Source organism: Bufo bufo, chromosome 11 (genome assembly GCF_905171765.1).
Source record: "Bufo bufo chromosome 11, aBufBuf1.1, whole genome shotgun sequence".
Taxonomy (NCBI): Eukaryota; Metazoa; Chordata; class Amphibia; order Anura; family Bufonidae; genus Bufo; species Bufo bufo.
This window is the reverse complement of record NC_053399.1, coordinates 50,567,005-50,589,215: the sequence shown is the minus strand read 5'-3', so window position 1 is coordinate 50,589,215 and position 22,211 is coordinate 50,567,005. Positions and strand designations below refer to the sequence as shown.

The window sequence follows — 22,211 nt, the reverse complement described above, 5'->3', positions numbered from 1 at the left end:
CATCATTTGCTGGCAGCAGGCTGTGATTGTGGCCCTAATCTTGTTCGGTACCGGAGCGAATTCCTCTACAAACGTCCCCAGTGACCGACTAGCCGCCACATTGCTTGACTCGCAGGTGCTTTGTGAACGGAAGTCATGTTGCTGCACGGACCACTTGTATTGCTGCACCGGAAGTCGTCGGAAAAAAAGAGCGCTCTCGACCGCTTTTGTCCTGCTTCTCACACACTCTGAAAGGGGCAGGAAGAAGCAGTCACGTGATCTCGTGACGTCATGCCATCAAAGAAGCCAATACATTCTAGGCTTTAGTCTGACAGCAGCCGGGGCCTTGTGTTGTGTTTTTGGCGTTTTTTTTAATTTATTTATTATTTATAATTTATTTGTTTGGCGCCTGCGCTGATGGAGGCGGATTTACTGGATACGTTAGAGGCTTTGGGGTGAGTGCAGTGTATATACCGGGCAGAACCGCTGGGTCCTCACATGTGATGGACATGACACCAGTTCGCTGTTCTCCCAGGTATGATCAGTGAGGACTGCAGCAACAGGACACCCTGCAATGGGTTTTGGGCAAAAAGGTTGTCCGGAGAGGAGAATCCCTTTAAGTCCTCTCATGCACTCAACCGTATCCGTTTTTGCGGATCTGTAAAACACGGATGCCGGCTACGTGCGCTCCGCATTTTGTTGATCGGAACGTCCGACCTTATGATAGAAATGCCTATTCTTGTCCGCAAAACGGAGACGGACGTGCGCGTGCGGAAGGCACACGGGTGAACTGTCTGCATTTTTTGCAGCCCCATTGAAATGAATGGGTCCGCATCCGATCTGCAAAATAATGTGCACTGTATGCGGACCAGAACCAGGTGTGCACGAGGCCTAAGGTTGGGTTCGCGCCAGTCTGCAGCAGTGTATGGGCTCATTCACACATGGCATAAAAAAATCGGACCTTTGGCGCGGATCGTATGTCAATTTATCCTGCGGATTTTACCCTTTCAATAGCAAAAAATGAAACCTGAGTCCAATCTGCAGCTTTTCTGCAACAAAATCAGTGACAAAAATGCATAGTTTGGCGCAAATTACAAGCAGAAACACTGCAGAAAATCCGCAGCTAATCAGTCGTTTGGACCCAGCCTAAGGCCTCACTCTTCCGTTTTTCACTGACGCGTGCTGTACGTATTTTCCACGTAGCCATTGATTTGAATGTGTTTCTTCACATATCGATAGGTCAGTGAAAAAAAATCCTGGAGACGTGCACTGTGCTATGTGATGCGGACCAAACGCGCCCAGTGCAGCCTACGAGCCAGTGAAAAAACATGGACACAACACGGATGGCATCTGTGTTGGGCCCGTTTTTCACTGACCACTAAGGCTAGGTCTACGTGTGTCACAGAAAAGTCTCGCAGCATTTTTTTATAATCCTAGTCAGTGGTGTCACGCTGCTACACGACAGTCGCAAAAAATCTGTCCAAGTTAGATTTTTGTGTGACTGTCGCAGTTGCAGCGTGTCGCATTACCACACCACTGACTGATTACAAATGTCACAATGTAGTGGTGCCCTTATTGTCACCTCTTGTAATTGACTTACAGCCTAGCAGTGTCCGTGGAATACGGATGACGCACAGAGGGCAAAATATAGAGACATGGACCAAACGCGGATCTTTCACGGACATCCCACATACTGATTTTTTATTTTTTTTTGCGGCCGTTAAACGGACACAGAAATGTGTCCCTTGGGAAAATCCATCCGTGTTTCATCTGTGAAGAATCTGCGATTGGTCCGTGTGTCATCTGTGTTCCACAAACCCTTCTCTGCTCAACATTAAGGGGACGGCGACGAGCCTCCCTAGCATCATTTATAGGACCACTGGTTTGTAGGGACACCATAGCTCCAAATTTAGGGCATGTCATGTTTTCATGCCGCCGTCGCCTTTCCGAAGAAGGGTGTGGGTGGCACATTTGGCAGTTTTCAGAGTTCGTTGCGTAGATTTCTGTCTCGGCACTCAGAATGGCGGAGGTTGCGCTTAATTTATTAAAATCCTGCACCTCATCATGAAATGAGCGCATCCTCCAGCCGCACGGATAGAAATGCCACTATTGATAAATGACCCCCACGGTGTCTTACCACCGGCATGTTTTGTTTTTAAAGATAAGCCTGCGCTTCCTGCTGCCGCTGCTGTACGGTAATACTCTGGTATAGATCATACGAGTCTATTACTGTACTGTGGCGGCACAAAGCGCACTGCGTCATAGCAACCAATGACTGCACTAAGCAGGACGCTGGTATCTCACGGACCGTGTTCCACGGACGTCTGCATGAGGCTTAAAGGGGTACTCCAGCCACACACATTTATCACCCATATTCGCAGTCTGTCGGCAGGCAGTGTGCATGTTTCACTGCTTCTCCAGTCAAGCTCCTCCTTGGTGATAATAAGTATCCATTTAGGACAGGGGTACACAGACATTTTGGTCTTGGGGGCGCATTGTCACATTGTTCTATTTCAAGGGGCCACAAAGAAAATTCTGCTCGGCGCTCGTTTTCTTCAGTCCGTTACACCGGCTGATACAAAGTGAATGGGGGAGGAATGATCACTACCACAGTTGTTCCTCCCTCATTCCGTTCCAGTGATTTTCGGCAGCACATCCCCTGATTACACAGAGAGATGTGCTGATAATCCAGCATCGTTAATCCTGAAAATGATGCAGATCAGCCGAAAAACCAGTGTTTGCTTGTTTATCAGCGGGCAGTTATCATGAATGTATGTAAGGAGCAGGTGCTGGCTGTAGTATACGGTGGCAATGACCAGGATCGAAGATAACTCCAACCCTCAGCATTTCACCCCTTAGCAGTCAATAGTGACCGTGGCATCTGAGTAGTTAGATGGAGCGGGCTCCCCCTGTCCTCCAATCAGAGCCCCTGTGGCAAAATTCACGGGCCTCCGATTGATTCTTATGACAGCTTAGGGCCTTGTGAAGACTCCTAGGCCTGTCCTAGTGAGCAGTCTGAAAAGCCGTGCCGAGGCAGCCTGTTAAAAGCCCATAGACTGCTCAGAAGATTGTATGTACAAGTCCTCTAAGTGGGCCCTCTGCGCTATGATTGCGGGGCCAGGCAGCAGTTGCAGAGAGAGCAGAGCCTCTAGGTGTAACGGCAATGCCCTTATTGCTCTTAGAGGCTCATTTGCATATATTAAAACATCAATACCAAAAACTGTTCATGATAATGAGCTGGATTTAACGACAAAGCCCTTTAATGATCTATACCAGTATATCTTTTATTTTTTTAAATGAAAATATTTTCAAATAAATAATGAACGATTCCTGGAGATCAGTTTAATTCTCTACTTAATGATATTTCCTGAAATGTGTCTTCATCTAGGTACCAGGGTCCATTGCTGGAGGAGAACTCCCTGGCTTCAGCCTTAGAAGCTGGTTTGTCTTCTACTGAGTACTTTCAGCTCCTGAAATGGCTCACGTCTCAGATCAAATTATTGGATCATTTAGAAGAGAGTGTAAGTTCTGAAGGTAAGTGACAATTTAGCCAAATAACTCTCCTGCTGTCCCAGTCACATGTGACGTCTCCCTCCTCCTTTTTCTGCAGTTCCTGAACCTCACACACAGAAGTTTATGTAGGTGACCCCTTAAGGACCCATGACGTACCGGTACGTCATCTATAGTTCCGATCACCGGCGGGCGGTGATCGGAACATGGTGCCTGCTCAAATCATTGAGCAGGCACCATGGCTAAATGCGTGGGGGGGTCCCGTGACCCCCCCCCCCCCCGTGTCGGCGATCGCCGCAAACCGCAGGTCAATTCAGACCTGCGGTTTGCGGCTTTTACCTGGTGCGTCGGCGGTGCCATCGGGTCCCCATGGGGCTGTGGGGGGGACCCGATGGCATGGAAGGCAGCGCGATGCCTTCTGGTGAAGAGCCTGTGAGATCCAGCCCCCTGGATCTCACAGGCCGGAAGCTGTATGAATAATACACACAGTATTACTCATACAGCCAATGCATTCCAATACAGAAGTATTGGAATGCATTGTAAAGGATAAGACCCCCGAAAGTTCAAGTCCCAAAGTGGGACAAAAAAAATAAAGTGAAAAAATAAAGTTTCCCAAAAAATTAAGTTTCAAGTAAAAATAAACAAAAACTTAATTTTCCCCAAATAAAGTTTAAAAAAATTGGTAAAAAAGTATACATATTAAGTATCGCCGCGTCCGCATCGACCGGCTCTATAAACATATCACATGACCTAACCCCTCAGATGAACAGCGTAAAAAATAAAAACTGTGCTAAATAAACCATTTGTTTGGCACCTTACATCACAAAAAGTACAACAGCAAGCGATCAAAAAGGCGTTTGCCCTTGCAAATCTTAGGGCACATATCTTGATAGTACTTGTCTGAGGGTTATTGTGTGTCTTTAAATATGTTTAGGCACTAAATTTGTCTACTTTGGCTCCCAGGTGTGATCTCTGCACGTTATTGTTGCGTTACTTTATTTTATTTTAATTATTTTCTTTTATGTTTTATTCATTATCTGTCCTTTATCATATTCTGTATGGATATAATGGTATCTACTCAGCATGTATGATCTGATTTCCATAAAGCATATTATTTCTGTGCCATTTTATGTATGCTGTAAGATGTTCACGATTTCTTTCATTGTAAAAAAAATACTTTGAAACTAAAAAAGCGTTTGCCCACCAAAATAGTGCCAATCTAACCGTCACCTCATCCTGCAAAAAATGAGCCCCTACCTGAGACAATCGCCCAAAAAATAAAAAAACTATGGCTCAGAATATGGAGACACTGAAACATGATTTTTATTTTTTTGCTTCAAAAATGAAATCATTGTGTAAAACTTACATAAATAAAAAAAAAGTATACATATTAGGTATCGCCGCATCCATATCGACTGGCTCTATAAAAATATCACATGACCTAACCCCTAGTGCCAATAAAACAGTCATCTCATCCCGCAAAAATCATATCCTACCCAAGGTAATCGCCCAAAAACTGAAAAAATTCTGGCTCTCAGACTATGGAAACACTAACACATGATTTTTTTTTTTTGCTTCAAAAAAGAAATCATTGTGTAAAACTTACATAAATAAAAAAAAAGTATACATATTAGGTATTGCCACATCCGTGACAACCTGGTCTATAAAAATACCACATGATCTAACCTGTCAGATGAATGTTGTAAATAACAAAAAATAATAACGGTGCCAAAACAGATATTTCTTGTTATCTTGCCTCACAAAAAGTGTAATATAGAGCAACCAAAAATCATATGGACCCTAAACTAGTACCAGCAATACTGCCACCCTATCCCGTAGTTTCTAAAATGGGTCACTTTTTTGGAGTTTCTACTCTAGGGGTGCATCAGGGGGGCTTCAAATGGGACATGGTGTCAAAAAAAACAGTCCAGCAAAACCTGCCTTCCAAAAACCGTATGGAATTATTTTCCTTCTGCGCCCTGCCTTGTGCCCGTACAGCGATTTACGACCACATATGGGGTGTTTCTGTAAACTACAGAATCAGGGCCATAAATATTGAGTTTGGGTTGGCTGTTAACCCTTGCTTTGTAACTGGAAAAAAATTATTAAAATGGAAAATCTGCCAAAAAAGTGATATTTTGAAATTGTATCTCTATTTTCCATTAATTCTTGTGTAACACCTAAAGGGTTAACAAAGTTAGTAAAATCAGTTTTGAATACCTTGAGGGGTGTAGTTTATAGAATGGGGTGATTTTTGGGTGGTTTCTATTATGTAAGCCTCGCAAAGTGACTTCAGACCTGAACTGGTCCCTAAAAATTGGGTTTTTGAAAATTTCAGAAAAATTTCAAGATTTGCTTCTAAACTTCTAAGCCTTGTAACATCCCCAAAAAATAAAATATCATTCCCAAAATGATCCAAACATGAAGTAGACATATGGAGAATGTAAATTAATAACTATTTTTGAAGGTATTACTATGTATTCTAGAAGTAGAGAAATTGAAACTTGGAAATTTGCAATTTTTTAAAAAAAATTGGTAAATTTGGTATTTTTTTTATAAATAATATTATTTTTATTTTTTTTAACTTCATTTTACCAGTGTCATGAAGTACAATATGTGATGAAAAAACAATCTCAGAACGGCCTGGATAAGTCAAAGCGTTTTAAAGTTATCAGCACTTAAAGTGACACTGGTCAGATTTGCAAAAAATGGCCAAGTCCGTAAGGTGAAATAGGGCCGAGTCCTTAAGGGGTTAAATCCTGCTCAGTACGTTTTACTTTACCCAGTACAGAAGGTGATGGTGCTGCTTCTGCTCAGCAGTTAGAAGCTCCAGTGTGGTCACCTCTGTGGCCGCTTCCCATACTCTGACCGCCTGAAGAAACGGTTTATTAGGGAGTATGAGTAGGCAGTGCATATGAGCCTGCTAATTCTAATTTGTAAAAGGAATGGCAATGAAGACAGACCTTCTCTACAGAAAGCTTCAGAATAGGGAGAAGGTTAGAAGTCTTTAAGAAGAAGAAGAAGAAGAAAATCCCTTTATTGTCCCTCATTTTGGCATAACAGCAGCAATCACATTCACAACAGGAGCAAAATAAGAACAATTACAAATTAATGAGTAAAATACAAGAAAAACATAAAACAGAATTTACTTAAAAAATTCTCTACTGGGTTTCTGGGAACAGTGGTAGTTATAAATCCTAACCGCTGCTTGGAGGAAGGACCTCCGATAACGTTCCTTCGTGCACCTAGGATGCAGCAGTCTGTCACTGAAGGAGCTCTCCAGCTCCACAACAGCTTCATGCATGGGGTGGGAGACATTGTCTAACAGTGATGTTAATTTTGCTAGAGTTCTTCTGTCACCCACCTCCTGCACTGGATCAAGGGGACAACCTAGGACAGAGCTGGCCTTCTAAAAGGGGTTTTCTCATCTCAGACAATGGGGGCATATCGCTAGGATATGCCCCCATTGTCTTATAGGTGCAGGTCCCACCGCTGGGACCCGCACCTATATCGAGAACGGAGCCCCGAAAGTGAAGGAGAGCGCACTGCGCATGCGCAGCCAGTCTCCATTAATTTCTATGGGGTCGCCGAAAATAGCCGAGCGCTGGCTTGGCTATTGCCGTCTGCCCCATAGAAATGAATGGGAGCATGGTCCGCGCATGCATGGCACGCTCCCATTCACTTCAATGGGAGAGGCGGGGAGCTGCGCCTGGTGGTGGACAGACCCCGGGAAATCTGGGGTCCTCCAGCCACAGCTCTCCCCGCTCCGTTCTCGATATAGGTGCGGGTCCCAGCGGTAGGACCCGCACCTATCAAACAATGGGGGCATATCCTAGCGATATGCCCCCATTGTCTAAGATGGGAATACCCCTTTAATGAGCTTATCTAATCTCTTTCTCTCAGCCACAGATAAGCTTCTCCCCCAACAAACCACACCATTATAGAATATGGCTGATGCCACCACTGAGTCAAAGAAGGTCTTTAGGAGCGTTCCGTGCACTCCAAAGGACCTCAGTCTCCTCAGCAGATAGTCTGCTCTTACCCTTTTTGTAAAGAGCATCAGTGTTATTGCTCCAGTGACTTTAGCGCACAGTTCCCTCTGCTCCCACCACTAGAGGTCCATTTTCTCTATGGAACCTGTAAAATTTGCATGTGGACTGGACCGACTGTCATATGTATATCAGCTCTAATAGTTGGTGATATGTAACCTGTAAGCATCTACCTAACCGTCTATCTGTCCTCTCTAGGTGATGATGTAGAAAGCGTTCAACTGGAAATCAGTGGATTCTTGAAGGAGCTCGTCTGCCCTTATCCTACCCTGGTTTCTGGAGACATTAAGGACAGATTAAAGAACAAAGAGGACTGTCTGAAACTACTATGTGAGTAGAGTGCAAGGAGAATATCAGTCCTTCAGAGCTCACAGTAGGGACTCCCAAGAACGGATACTTGTGACTGTAGAGAATGCACTGATAATGTGTAAGGTTCTGTTCACACTAGTATCTTTTCTTCAGAACTACTGAAGTGACTCAGACTGTCTTCTGTTATCATATAGCAATCCAGGGGGACTGTGTTAATTCAAGATGGCAAAGCATTCACTTTTGTGCCAGCCTCTTGTAGGATGTGTCTATGATACCCTATCATCAGCAGCCTTCCTTTGGCAGGGACATATAGAGGTGCAGGGCAGTGTTTTCGTTGTGTTCACCTCCTGTAAGGAAAGCAGTAAATGTGTCCCCACACTGAAAAGGTTGGATATCCCTGACCTCCAGTATCATATATCAGCACTATAGACTATAGCTTGTTCAAGCATATCTAACAAATGGCAACGCATGTGAGCTCAGATTAACATCATCATAACTGTACCTTTATTATAGCAGTCGCAGTTCTTGATCGCCAGAATATGACATTTTGTGTAATCATGCCCCGGCGGCCAATGATTAAAGGTTCCTGGAGCCCAAGCCTGTTTTCATAAAGAGACCAGGTCCACCTCTACACGAGTTCTCAATGTCGTCCCTTCATGACCACCCCCTCCTCTGCGACGTCAGAAACTAGCCTTCCTTCGTCTTGTCGAAATCTCTCAGTCAACTGCTTTGTGCATGTGTGAGATTTCTGCAAGATGCAGGATTAGCAGGCGTTCAGAGTTTGGGCTATCTTCTGACATTGCAGAGGAGTGGGCAGTCATGAAGGGTTGTGTAGAGGCGAACCTGGGCGCTTCATGGAGACGGGCTTGGGCTCCAGCAACCTCTAATCATACGCTGACGGGCACTTGGAAGGCTAATTAGGATATCACACAAACGTCATTTTCTGATAATCGGAAACTGCAACAGTCTTTTTTTTTCTTTTAAATATATTTTTTATTAAACAATAATATTCCATACAAAATGTAGCATCAAAGTTATTATTTCCAATTTTTTTTTTAACCTTAATCCCGCCTCCCCCCGACAAAAAAAATGGATGGAACGGGAAAAATGAGAAGGTTGAGACAGGAAAAATTATTATTTCCATTCTCCCCATATCTTAAACCATTTCTCTTCAGCAATTCTTTGTTTATATAAGATTTTTTCATACCTTTTTAATCCTATTAACGAGATTTCGCGATTTATCTATACTTGGAGCATTAGATGCGAACCAAGCCCGTGCAATCAAAAGCCTTGCCAAAAACATTATTTTAAGCAAAAGAATCCTTTTGTATTTATGGTGTCCAACCTTGGAAAGATCACTCAAAATCCAAGACTCTACCATAAATGGAATCGCCACTTTCAATTTTTGAGTAATATAATTATGAATTGCCCCCAATATTCTCTTAGTTCTGTACAAGTCCAAAAAATATGTAAATGATCGGCCTCAGGCATATCACAGCGTGGACCGTTAGAAGTGTTTCTCAAACCCCATTTATTGAGCCATAAAGGTGTGATATAAATTCTGTGTAAAATATTAAATTGAACCAATATATGATTAAAATTATGAGAAACTACGGTAATCCCAAATTCCCCAATATATTATTCCAATCATCCAATTGAATCATTGGACAATCCCTTCTCCAGGCCTTTTGCCCAGGGGAGTGTAGGTTAACAAATCGTGCTTTAAGTAAATATAACATTGAGAGATCTTAACCCTTTGTTCCGGCTTTACTATTAAATCATGCAAAAATGTAGAAGTATCTATATCAAAAAACAATTTTTCTGTTCTACTAGAAAGTGCCGAACATAACTGAAAATACCGAAACCAAGATAAATTAGATATATTTTCTCTTTGTGCTAACTCCAAAAAAGAAAGAATATGACCATTTCCAACCACCTGTGCAAGATAACAAATATTCTTTTGCCAATACTGATCCCGAGCCAATTCATCTAAAACCTGTACATAATAATATGCCAAAGGGGCGTACAACAGAGGGATCCCTTTATCCCCAACCAATCTCTAATAGTACTCCAAGACTTGATAAGTAGCTTCGCAGCAGCTCTATAGTCCTGTTGGGGAATAATTAATTGGTCAGATTCCAATAAAGTAAAAATATTATGATGTGGAGAATTCTTCACCAAAGTTCTACAAAGTGGACTTTTCTCCCATTCATGATACAGCCGTAACTGTGATACCATAAAATAGCCCTTGAAACAGGGAAGATTTAATCCTCCCCGTTCCATCGGCTTGTAAAATTGCTCCAATTTAAGCCTTACTCACGTTCTCCCCCAAAGTAAATAATTAATGATTCTCTCAATCAGTTTAAAAAACTTATCTTCAATCCATACTGGGGATTTCCTGAGGATATACAATAATTGAGGCAAAATCACCATCTTCACCAGGGATATTCTATCGGCTCTAGATAATGGGAGTCAAAGCCATATCTTTATTTTAGATCTCAATTTAGTTATCAATGGGGTCAAATTAAGCTGTAAGAAATCTTCAATCCTAGGAGAAATGGTGATACCAAATATTCATGAATCAGAGATCTTCAAATTGTGAGACAACTCCTCACTAAGAGGTTCTAATCTATCCATAAGAATAGTTTTAGACCAATTAATATCAAAACCCAAAACTTCACCAAAGGAGTTAACAACTCAAATAACCATCAAAAGTGTGGAATTAGTATGTTGTATATAAAATAAAATATCATCAGCATATAAAGAAATACGATCTTCTGTTCCCAATGTCCCAAACCCTTCAATCGTAGGATCCTTCCTGACCCTAACAGCAAGGGGCTCAATATAAATATCTAATAGTAATGGGGATAGTGGACATCCTTGACGGGTTCCTCTCCCCAAGGAAATACACCTTGTAAGTATCTTATTCAGATTCAACCTCCCCTTAGAGGATTTATACAAAAGCCTAACCATATTTATAAACTTAGTTCCAAATCCCATCTTCTCGAACACCCTCCAGAGGAAGCTCCACTCCACCCTGTCAAAGGCCTTAGTGGCACCAAAGACCTTATGGAGCGAGAGACCCCCCCCCCCCCCCAGGAGGACTGAATGTCGGCAAAAAGGCGGTGCAGATTGTAATGAGTACCCTTATTAGGAATGAACCCATTTCGGTCAGGAGGTATAATGGATAAAAATAACTTTAGACAACCTGATAGTAAGAATCCTTGAGAGAAGCTTTACGTCTGTGTTTAGTAAACAAATCGCCCTATATGAACCCATGTCTAAGGGATCTTTACCTTTTTTCAATAATAGTACTATTACAGCCTCTGTTATTGATTCCGGAGGACTACATTCCTCTATTGCCTCAATAAATACCTTCAGAAGACGGGGGAGAATACAAGCTTTCAAAGCGGCCTCTAGCTCTTGCAGGGAGAGGTCCGCATCGAGGGATTCTATTTGGATATCTGTAAGAACTGGAAGAAAGATTGAATCCAAATGTGAATCAATCGCTTCATCTGACACACTATTTTCTATGTTGTATAGTTCCAGAAAGTATTTTACAAATGCCTCTATAAGGTATCCGGATTGGATATAACTCTAGCCAGCATTTTCCCTGGGCGACCGGATTCGGAAAAATATTTATAGTTATAATTACTATCCCAAAAGAATTATCCTGTTTAATCAATTCATGGTTGTCCATTATAAAAATGCAATGAGGGTGTAGTCTAAATGGAGGCCTAACACTATATTTATCATCCATCATACATAACTCAATAGAGAGGTAGATGATCAGATAAAGACCTAGCTTCATATTTCATACGTTTTATATATTTCAAGTAGTTTTTATTTATTAGAGCTAAATCTATCCTAGACATTGATTTCCCAGGAATATGCTCGTTTCCCGTTTCCTAATTATCCCCATATTTCAACAGAGCCAGATTCCTGGCAAAAACTGGACAATGGAGACCCTTGACGCGCAGTGTACTAGGGTTGTTTCGGTACCCAATCGATACTTTTAGCCCAGTATTGATACAATACCGGGATTTGCCTTTTACTGATACTGGGCTGTGCTACTGCACAGCCCAGTATCAGAGAACATGGATCATGCTGCTCTCAGCGCGGCCATGTTCCCACAGCACGACAGGGAGAAGGAAGCAGCCTCTCCCTCCTGTGCCGCTGCCTCCAATGGGAACGAAGAGGAGGGGAGGGCGCACTGCGCCACCAATGATAACTAACGTTTAATACATTACAAATACTGGAGGCAGAATCACATTGCCGGCACCTGACCTCTGACAGGGCGCTGCGTCCGCGGCAATTAACCCCATTAATTGCCGCTGATCGCAGCTCCCTGTCAGAGGTCGGTTGCAGGCAATGTGTTTCTGCCGCCGGCTGTATTTGTATTAAACGTTAATTATCATTGGTGGCGCAGTGCGCCCCCCCCTTTCCTCAGCATTAAAACATTGGTGGTGCAGTGTGCCCTCTCCTCCCCCCCAGTATTTAGTCATTGGTGGCAGTGGCCACAGAGTCCCCTCACCTCTTCTTATTGGTGGCAGTGGCAGCTTCTGATCGGAGCCCCAGCAGTGTAATCCTGGGGCTCCGATCGGTTACTATGGCAGCCAGGACGCTACTGAAGCCCTGAGAGTGTAAGATCCTATTCACCCTCATAGTGCTCTATTAGGGTGAATAGGACAAGGGATTAAAAGATCCCAGGTTCCTATGCGGTGAACGCCGTAACAGAAAAATTAATAAAAAAACGTGCGATTCGACTTTTTTTTTTAGTCACCTTGTCCCCCCCAAAAATAGGATAGGACTGTTCGATTATGGGCCGGACGTTCCATAAAATGCGAAATGCACGCAGATTTTTTTGGTGTTTTTTTATTTTTTTTGCGTGGTATCGATTATCACAATACTTTTTTATGGAATCGAAACCGAATCAAAATTTTGGTTTTCGCAACAACCCTATAGTGTACATATCTCTCTCCATAGACACCCTATCCTTTTCTGGATCATTAACACAGTTAAAATCCCCCGTCACAATGACAGGGCATTCAGGCCACTGGTCCATAAAAGTTAATAAACAATTAAAAGGGTTCTGCAGTTATTTTAAACTGATGATCTATCCTCTGGATAGATCATCAGCATCTGATCGGCGGGGGTCCAACACCCGGGACCCCCGCCGATCAGCTGTTTGGGAAGGTAGCGGCGCTGGCAGTAGCGCCGCAGCCTTCTCGCTGTTTACCGCAGGCCTAGTGACGTCACGACTTGTATCTATGGCCTGGGCGGGGGTGAGCTCTGTTCACTTGAATGGAGCTTAGCCGTGCCCACGCTAGTTGATACTAGTCGTGACGTCAGTGGCCTGGCGGTAAACAGTAAGAAGGGCGCGGCGCTACTGGAGCGCCGCTGCCTTCTCAAACAGCTGATCGGCGGGGGTCCCGGGTGTCGGACCCCCGCCGATCAGATGCTGATGATCTATCCAGAGGGTAGATCATCAGTTTAAAATAACTGTAGAACCCCTTTAAGTAGTACATGGAGAGAAAAAGGGGGAGGAATAATAAATAAAAGCCAAAACACATAGTTTCCCAAATAAATTCCCATGAAGAAAAACAAATCTCCCTTGCTTATCGATGAAAGAGGCCCGGGAGACAAAATCAATGCCTTTATGAATTAATATTGTTACTCCTTTTGAATAGCTGGTGAATGTGGAGTGAAAAGTCTGCATGGCCCATCCCCCACTGAGTCGGGGGATCCCCCCCTTCCCCAATAAAGTGGGTCTCCACTAAGCTGACAATCGCTGGAAGATGTCTCTGAACCCGATCACAAACTGCCTGTCTTTTTAATTTACTACCAAGCCCACGAACATTCCATGTTAGGATTCTAACCGACATCAGTCAACCAGAAAAGAAAACGCAAAACCTGGGAGACTCATTGCAACCCACCCGACAAACTACATACCTCCCCCCACCCCTCCAACTCTTGATCCGCCACCGTCTTAGGACAGATCTCTCAACTGAGACCACCTCTCCTTACGCCCCCCCCCACCCGCCACAATGAAAAAAGGGGATCAGATATTATTCTACCACAGAGTCAGGAGTGTCAAAAAAATAAGTCCCACTGTTGAAAATGATCCGCAATTTAGCCGGATAATCAAATGAATATTTAATATTCTTTTCACGAAGTCGTCTCTTAACCTCGGTATAACTGCGTCTCTTATCTTCAATGTCCTTGGAAAAATCTGGAAAAAAGGACAGTCTTTTTCCATTGTATAGAATAGGGGGAGCACTCCCTTGCCCTTCTCAAGATCATGTCCCTATCTCGTGAAACAAGTATCTTCACAAATAGCATCCGCAGGTACCTTCCAGGAGTTTTTCTTACCCCCTAGGACCCGATGGGCCCTTTCCAAAAAAAATAATGGGGGAAAAAATACACCTTTCCAAACTTCTCCAAAATTTAATTCTGCATCATATCACCAGGATTGTCCCCTTCCATACCTTCAGGTAGGCCCACAATTTTCACATTACATCGCCTAGACCTATCTTCCAGATCCACCATCTTTTTTTTTTTAAGGGTATTACCCTCCGATCTCAGCATGGGGATTTCCGTTTAAGCATTTTAACTTCCTTCTCCAGGACCTCCACATATTTTTCTATGGTAGTAACTCTGTCCCGTATTTTGGAAACATCATCTCTTATCAAAACCACATTGGTCTGAATTACCCCAAGTTGAGTGGAGATGTCTTTAATTAACTCTCCATTTTTTTTTAACCGCACACAGGACTTCATTCAAGTGGAGAGGATTTGTCTTTAGACAAGACAATAACATCATCTCTCTGCCCCCACCTCCTGGATATAATGATCAGAAGCTTCTTCCATTCTAGATCCACCTTTTTTTGCTACATCCAAATCGTATGACCCTTTATGTCCCGCTCTTGTAGTTACAACCTTTGGAGACTTCAAGAAATGCACAATTTTGGGCGATTCTGTCAATTTCTGGCCTATTTTGGCCGATGTATGCTCAGCAGAATGCCTATTTTGCTTGGGGGCCATTTTTTTTTCCTTCTTTACTTTCCCTTATCTTCTCTCCCCCTTTTCCTTCTCTTTTTTCCCCCCTTCTTCCTTTTTCTTCTTTTCTCCTCTCCCTCCTCTCTTTACCCTTTTACATTAATTACCAGGAGGGAAGATAACCCTCAAAAAGAAAAAAAAAACTGTTCTTTCAGAAAAGTTCATACAGAATATCCGGTAATGTATCCTCTGTTTCTCTGATTATAACAGTTCTTTGGTATAATAAAACAAACCCAGAAGGGTGAGAGGGTGTACACAAGGAGAGGGGAGGAAGGTCAATTCAAACAAACAAGGGAGGACACAAGACGCGTCTCTTCAAACTTCAATCCCAGGACCATCAGGAAGCAGAGGACACAAGGAGGGGAGCGGTAGAAGGGAGCAGGCGGGGACCGGAGACAACAAGCAGTCACGGCACAGAAACGGGGAAGATGTCGAAAAGGTCCAGCGATGTAACAGGAATGGGTGCTGTAAAGCCCTCAGGTGATTCAGGGTAGAGCGAAGTTAGACTGCAACAGCCTTAACAAAAGTATAGCTATGGTGATGTTAAACTGACCTAATATGCTTTGTTAGATTTGCTTGAAAGAGCTGACAGATTCCCTTTATCCCATGATTAATGTAAAAAAACTGAATCGGACATCATATAGTACACGATAATCTATTTCTAACAAAGCTAGAAGCAGCCCTGTACCTCACATGGATCCAGAGATTTCTCCATTCATTGTCTGCTAGATTTATATCAAGCTGACAGCTCACGGGGAGTGTCCTTTCTGCTGTAGCTCTCTCCCTATCACAGCTCTATTAACAGTCGAAGGATGAAACTGAGCATGTGCGGCCATCACAGTGAGCCGGACAAAGAAATAAAAAACAAAAAACAGCAGGTGGCGCTATACAGATACATTTTAGTGAATAAATAGTTGAAAACTGTAGAATATTTTTCATGGGACAACCCCTTTAAGGTGTAGCTGCTATTATGGTCTCATCTCTGGGGATAAAGACTATGGGGGAGATTCATCAAGACGGGCACTTCCTAGGCTGGTCTTGATATCCCCTGTGCTGTCGGATGATGTGCCTAATTTATGACGAGGCACATCCCCTGGCAGTCCGTGCGCCTCAACAGAAATCTACGGCAGCTCTGAGCTACAGTACATTTCTGTCTTAATTTGTGCCAGAAAACTGTAACTGAAGATACGTTTGTCTCGGTTGTTGACCATGCCCACTTTTGGGAAAAATGGCTAGGGTGGCGTAAAAAGAGGCACTTGTGACTTTTTTCATCCACTTTTCTGGCGCAAGAGAGATAAGTCTCCCCCTATATATTTGTTTCAGGGGAGCAGACAAATTCCTTCCTTGGATCCCCCATTTTTCTCCAAGTAGAAAGAGGATCTTAGGCCATTTTGTTTTTTTATATCTTATTTTTTGCTCTTAACTCTATTTGTTGCCTCACCCAGGAGAAGAGCTCCAAGATGCTGTAGACCACCTTACATGTTTCCATTCACCTCCATTGTCTGTCTGTTTAGTTCTTCAGCCCTTGTAGGGATTGTCCGCTGTCCTTGATGCTGACATCACTCCTTCTGTGGCTGTTGGAAGACAGTTCTTCACCCCTTCTTAGCAGCTGCTAGGCGACTAATCTCCCAATTCTGGAAACAAACAGATGTTCCCCCAGTTGAAGAGTTTATTGCTGAGCTTAATTGTATTTTTCGTATAAAAGATCATATTGTTCTCCCTCTAGGCACCATGGGTACTATTAATAAAAGGAAGATCTCCTACCCAGGTGGATGTTTTCACATTAATGCATTAAACGGGGCTGTCTCATCACAGACAATGGGGGCATATCGCCCCGTTGTCTTATAGGTCCGGGTCCCTATATTGGGAACGGGGCCCCGCAAGGTAGTGGCTGGAGGATCCTGGCCCGGCCACCACCAAGCGCTCTCCCCGTAGAAGTGAATGGGAGCGCACCGTGCATGACCGGCCACCACCAAGCTCTCTCCCCGTAGAAGTGAATGGGAGCGCACTGTGCATGACCGGCCACCACCAAGCTCTCTCCCCGTAGAAGTGAATGGGAGCGCACTGTGCATGACCGGCCACCACCAAGCTCTCTCCCCGTAGAAGTGAATGGGAGCGCACCGTGCATGACCGGCCACCACCAAGCTCTCTCCCCGTAGAAGTGAATGGGAGCGCACCATGCATGAACGGCCACCACCAAGCGCTCTCCCCGTAGAAGTGAATGGGAGCGCACCGTGCATGAACGGCCACCACCAAGCGCTCTCCCCGTAGAAGTGAATGGGAGCGCACCATGCATGAACGGCACCACCAAGCGCTCTCCCCGTAGAAGTGAATGGGAGCGCACCATGCATGAACGGCACCACCAAGCGCTCTCCCCGTAGAAGTGAATGGGAGCGCACCATGCATGAACGGCACCACCAAGCGCTCTCCCCGTAGAAGTGAATGGGAGCGCACCGTGCATGACCGGCCACCACCAAGCTCTCTCCCCGTAGAAGTGAATGGGAGCGCACCGTGCATGACTGGCCACCGCTCCCATTCACTTCTATGGGCCTGACGGAAATAGCCAAGCTAGCGATCGAATGAATGGAGGGTGGCTGCGCTAGTCAGTGTGCCCTCTAACACTTTCGAGGCTCTGTTCTTGATATAGGTGCGGGTCCCGGCAATGGGACCTGCACCTATAAGACAATGGGGGCATATCCTAGCGATATGCCCCCATTGTCTGTGATAAGACAACCCCTTTAAGGCCTCATGCACATGACTATAATTTTTGCAGGCGGTACATAGACCCATTCATTTCTTTGGGTCCGCAAAAAAAACTAAAAAACGGACAGCACATAGGTGTCATCCATATGTCCGTTCCAGAAATTATAGAACATGTCCATATTTGGGCAAGAATAGTCATTTCTAATGATGGGAGTGAGAAAAATGTATATCACACATGGAAGGTGTTTGTAATTTGCAGATTTGTTGTTTGCGGACCAATATGGACATGGTTGTGAGCATGAGGCCTGAAGAGGACCTGTAACCTCACCTAGCATCTATCTTACCTTATGACTCCGTGTTGTGCTGTTTAAGGCTGGCATGCCGCAATAAAGGTCCAGCTGGGGTGTTACCTTTGGGGGTGTGCCCCTGCAGAGTGTGACACCGGCCGCACTGATTGGATAGTGTCAGACTGTGATGTACCGTCTCTGCTGATAGGTGTAAACCCCGCTCAAAGTCCTAACTGCATTTGTTCTGTTGTGCTATTTACTCAGCGGTTCTCCGAATTCTTTTTAGGCAGTTTACTACGGAGCAGTTTCTGTTGTTTTTGTAATGTTTAGCCGCATCTCATGTTTCTCATTTCTTCCAGTATTTTTAGGCTCGGAGCTTCAGGCCTTGCAAATTGTACAAAGCAAGAAGCAGAAGGACTCGCGTTCACACGATGACTTGTTTAAGGAACTCCGGACGATCTGTGGGGCTCTGCGACTTCCTGAACAGACCGCTTCAAGTGCTGCTGCTTCGGTGTTAAAAAGTGTAGAGGAAAAGGTGGGGCGTTACATTACAGGCATCGTCTGCTAACCTGGGCTTTATTCTTTCCATTACACCAGAATCCTATAGAAGAGATTCCCTTTCACTGCATTCTTCCTATTAATGCTGCAAAATGATAACAACTACGTAACAGCCTCATCCTTTCCACATGAATGAAGGCACTCATCAAACTGGCTTATGCCTGCTATGGCTATGTCATACACATGCTGACCACATTGGACATCTTTTCATTACATCTTTAGGCTGGGGCGATGCATAGTCTTTGCACACAGTGGGGGAGATGTATTATTGCTGTCTTATTAATATAATAATATTTATATAGCGCCACCATATTCCGCAGCGCTTTACAATTCAGAGGGTTCATGTACAAAACAAGACATCACAACGTAACTGGCTGATACACAACTGAAGCACTGGGAGTCAGGGCCCTGCTCACAAGAGCTTACAATCTATGAGGAAGTGGGGTGATATAAAAGGTAGTTGATTTGTTATATGGAGTGGTCCGGCCATCTTTGTACTGAAAGGAGTGGTGTAGGACGATCTGTGCTAGTGCTATTTGGTGTGAGGATTACTGTCGGGAGATCGAGTTCAGGTCTGAAGAGTTTGGGGGGGAAGCGGGGGTTACTAGAGGAAGAGTCAGTTTAGGAAGCACGATAACCCTGCCTGAAAAGATGTGTTTTCAAGGCACATTTGAAGGCAGGGAAGTTGGGAATTGACCTCATATTCCAGGGCACAGCATTCCAGAGAGTAGGTGCAGCGTGAGAAAAGTCTTGAAGATGGGAGTGAGAGGCACGAATTATGGAGGATGTTAATCTTGGGTCACTGGCAGAATGGAGAGCACGAGAAGGGTGGTAGACGGAGATGTATGGAGGTGCAGCACTCTGGAGAGCTGTGAGGGTGAGAAGTTTGAACTGTATTGTGTCATAGATGGGCAACCAGTGAAGTGACTGGTACAAGCTAAAGGCATCGGTGTAGCGGTTGGACACAAAAACTAGCCTGGCTACAGCATTTAGGAGGGAGACCATTTATTATGAGTTACAGTAGTCAACACGAGAATGAATCTTAAAAATAGACCTTAATCTAGGAGAGTAAGTTGTGCATCTTGGTAGACATGTTAGATGCTTTCCCCTTACTTATGCTATCTCTTGGTTGGCTTACTTTGTGCCAGTATTTGGCCAGTTTTGGTGCATCTTGATGCCTTTCCACTAAGTCCCACCCCTCTTCTACACATTGTCTGGTGAGGAGCAAAAAAATGTCTAAAGCACATAATAAATCTGGCTCATTGCACGTATGCCAAATTGAGCTGGAATTCTGTCTCATTTTAGCTCAGTAAATATTCCCCCAATGTGTCAACCGATTATGATAGAGCATGACACGGGACATAAATCAGCTTAGGAGATCTTTTAAGAGCGGAGAAAGGGACTAAAGTCCTATAAAAAGGATTCTTAGGCAACAATGCATACATTTAAGAAAAAAATAACGCGCCCCAAAGATGTATCTAGCCTTTTAAGTAAATCAGAAAGCCTAATGTGGTGCATTTACATACAAGATGATGTTGGCCGTCCACATATTATGATAAATGGCTTTCACGGCCATACCTTCACCAAGCTCCTGTTCCTCAAGCATCCATGCGTTTTTCTTTCAATCAGCATTTTTTTTGTTGTATGAATGCAAATATTTTAATTTTTTGCAGGTTACTGAACTTTTACCAAAAGCTAAGGCAACCAGCATTGACCAGGCGTTGCTGATTGTGGATCTGAATGCACAACAGCTGGTGAGGACACTGCAAAATATTCAGTATACTAGATGGGTGAGGTGTATATTGTAGATAATGTAAGGTCACCAGGACTAGAGAACTATAGAAAGCTCTAAATGATTACACAGCATGATAGAGCAGCGTGTATGGAGGCCATGGTGCCTTCATACCGTGCCTTATAACAGAGAGAGTTCCAGAATAGAGACTGCCTCTCTAATATGTCATCCGATGGAGCATGGCAGAATTATTGTCTTTCAGATTTATATGGTAAACTGTATGCAATTAGAAAGTGAAGAAAAAAAAACAACGCATTGTACGTTTGTGTGAAACCATGTGACCGGTGGAAATATGCTGTAAATGACCATAGATGTGCTCCTAGTGCTTTACTGCTTGAATACTGGATAAATAAGATCTCTACTCTTATGTAGAAGGTTGACCAGAGTTGTGCAGTGTTTCATAGCACCGGCTTCAGGAGCCTTGACGTTCATATGGCGCTCTACCGTCTCCTCCACTGAAAATACCGTTATGTGTTTCTTTGCTTCTCTCATGTTCTAGGATCAGCTAGAGAAAATAAATGAAGCTCTCTGTAAAGAATATGAATGCCGGCGCAGAATGCTAATAAAACGTTTGGATGTAACCGTGCAGTCATTTGGTTGGTCTGACAAAGCAAAGGTGAGTGACGTAGGACCTGCAGAAGAACTGCAATATGGGGGAGCTATGTATCGTGGTACATCTTGCCACCACATCTCCGCTCCGATGGTGATGCTCCTTAGGCTACTTTCACACCTGCGTTAGGTGCGGATCCGTCTGGTATCTGCACAGACGGATCCGCGCCTATAATGCAAACGCTTAGATCCGTTCAGAACGGATCCGTTTGCATTACCATGAACAAAAAAAAAAAAAAATTTTTTTTTTTTGTTCATGATAATGCAAACGGATCCGTTTTGACTTTACATTGAAAGTCAATGGGGGACGGATCCGTTTGAAAATTGAGCCATATTGTGTCAACTTCAAACGGATCCGTCCCCATTGACTTACATTGTAAGTCTGGACGGATCCGTTTGCCTCCTCACGGCCAGGCGGACACCCGAACGCTGCAAGCTGCGTTCAGGTGTCCGCCTGCTGAGCGGAGCGGAGGACAAACGGTGCCAGACTGATGCATTCTGAGCGGATCCGTGTCCACTCAGAATGCATTAGGGCTGGACGGATCCGTTCAGGGCCGCTTGTGAGAGCTCACAAACGGAGCCCCGAACGCTAGTGTGAAAGTAGCCTTAATTGCATGGGTGCATTGTCGACCTGTAGATGTGAATGTTTGTTAGTTTATTCATATATATTATATGTTTACAGATGTTCGCCAATCAAACCTTAAAGGGGTATTCCCATCATATACATTTATGACATATGCTGTGGATAAAATGTGTGATAGGTGCGGGTCCCACTTCCAAATGCTCACGGGTCCTGCTGATTTTTTGTTTATTTTTTTGCTACCACAATGTCCATAGAATTTAGTGGAGCAGTAACTTTTCTTGGCCATGGCCATCTCATTTCTTGGGTGTACTAGTTTAAAAAAATAATAATATGAAAGCTTTCTATTAGGTTGGATCTTGCATACAGAGTCACTGTGCTTTCACACAATTTCATGTAATTGGGAATGATGTAACTAGCAAATTTCTAAATCATTTAATTTTAAAAGTATGCCTGCGCCCACCTGACAAAAACTGTTTGTTAGTTATGGCCACAAGGGGTCTCAGTTTACTGCCTGCAAAGAAAAAAAGGGGGGTCAGTCAGCATATCCCAATGCGCAGGTGCACGTTGCTATGGCTGAAAACACAACATAGAACAAAACGTACAATGCAACAGCTCTCTGCAGACCAAATAAAGTACAAAAATGTATTATATTTCTAATGCTACGCTTATAAATTAGAGATGCTTGGCAAATACATTTTGTACAAAATTATTTGAGCCCGTCTGCCACACGTCAAGGCGATCTCTGTAAGACGGGAACCTAACACCAAGTTCACC

The 22,211-nt window shown here is 43.8% G+C and overlaps 1 protein-coding gene across 1 annotated transcript in view; it reads left to right on the top strand.

Annotated features, from left to right (window-relative positions):
• The first annotated feature begins 258 nt into the window (after positions 1-258).
• FAM98B (family with sequence similarity 98 member B) overlaps positions 259-22,211 on the top strand; it is a 36,572-nt gene continuing 14,619 nt past the window's right edge. Inside the window, exons 1-6 of the mRNA XM_040411770.1 lie at positions 259-434; positions 3,368-3,513; positions 7,737-7,868; positions 18,255-18,430; positions 20,127-20,207; positions 20,745-20,861. Coding sequence (XP_040267704.1) covers positions 397-434; positions 3,368-3,513; positions 7,737-7,868; positions 18,255-18,430; positions 20,127-20,207; positions 20,745-20,861 — 690 coding nt within the window. The 5' untranslated portion in view covers positions 259-396. The remainder of the gene's footprint in view (positions 435-3,367; positions 3,514-7,736; positions 7,869-18,254; positions 18,431-20,126; positions 20,208-20,744; positions 20,862-22,211) is intronic.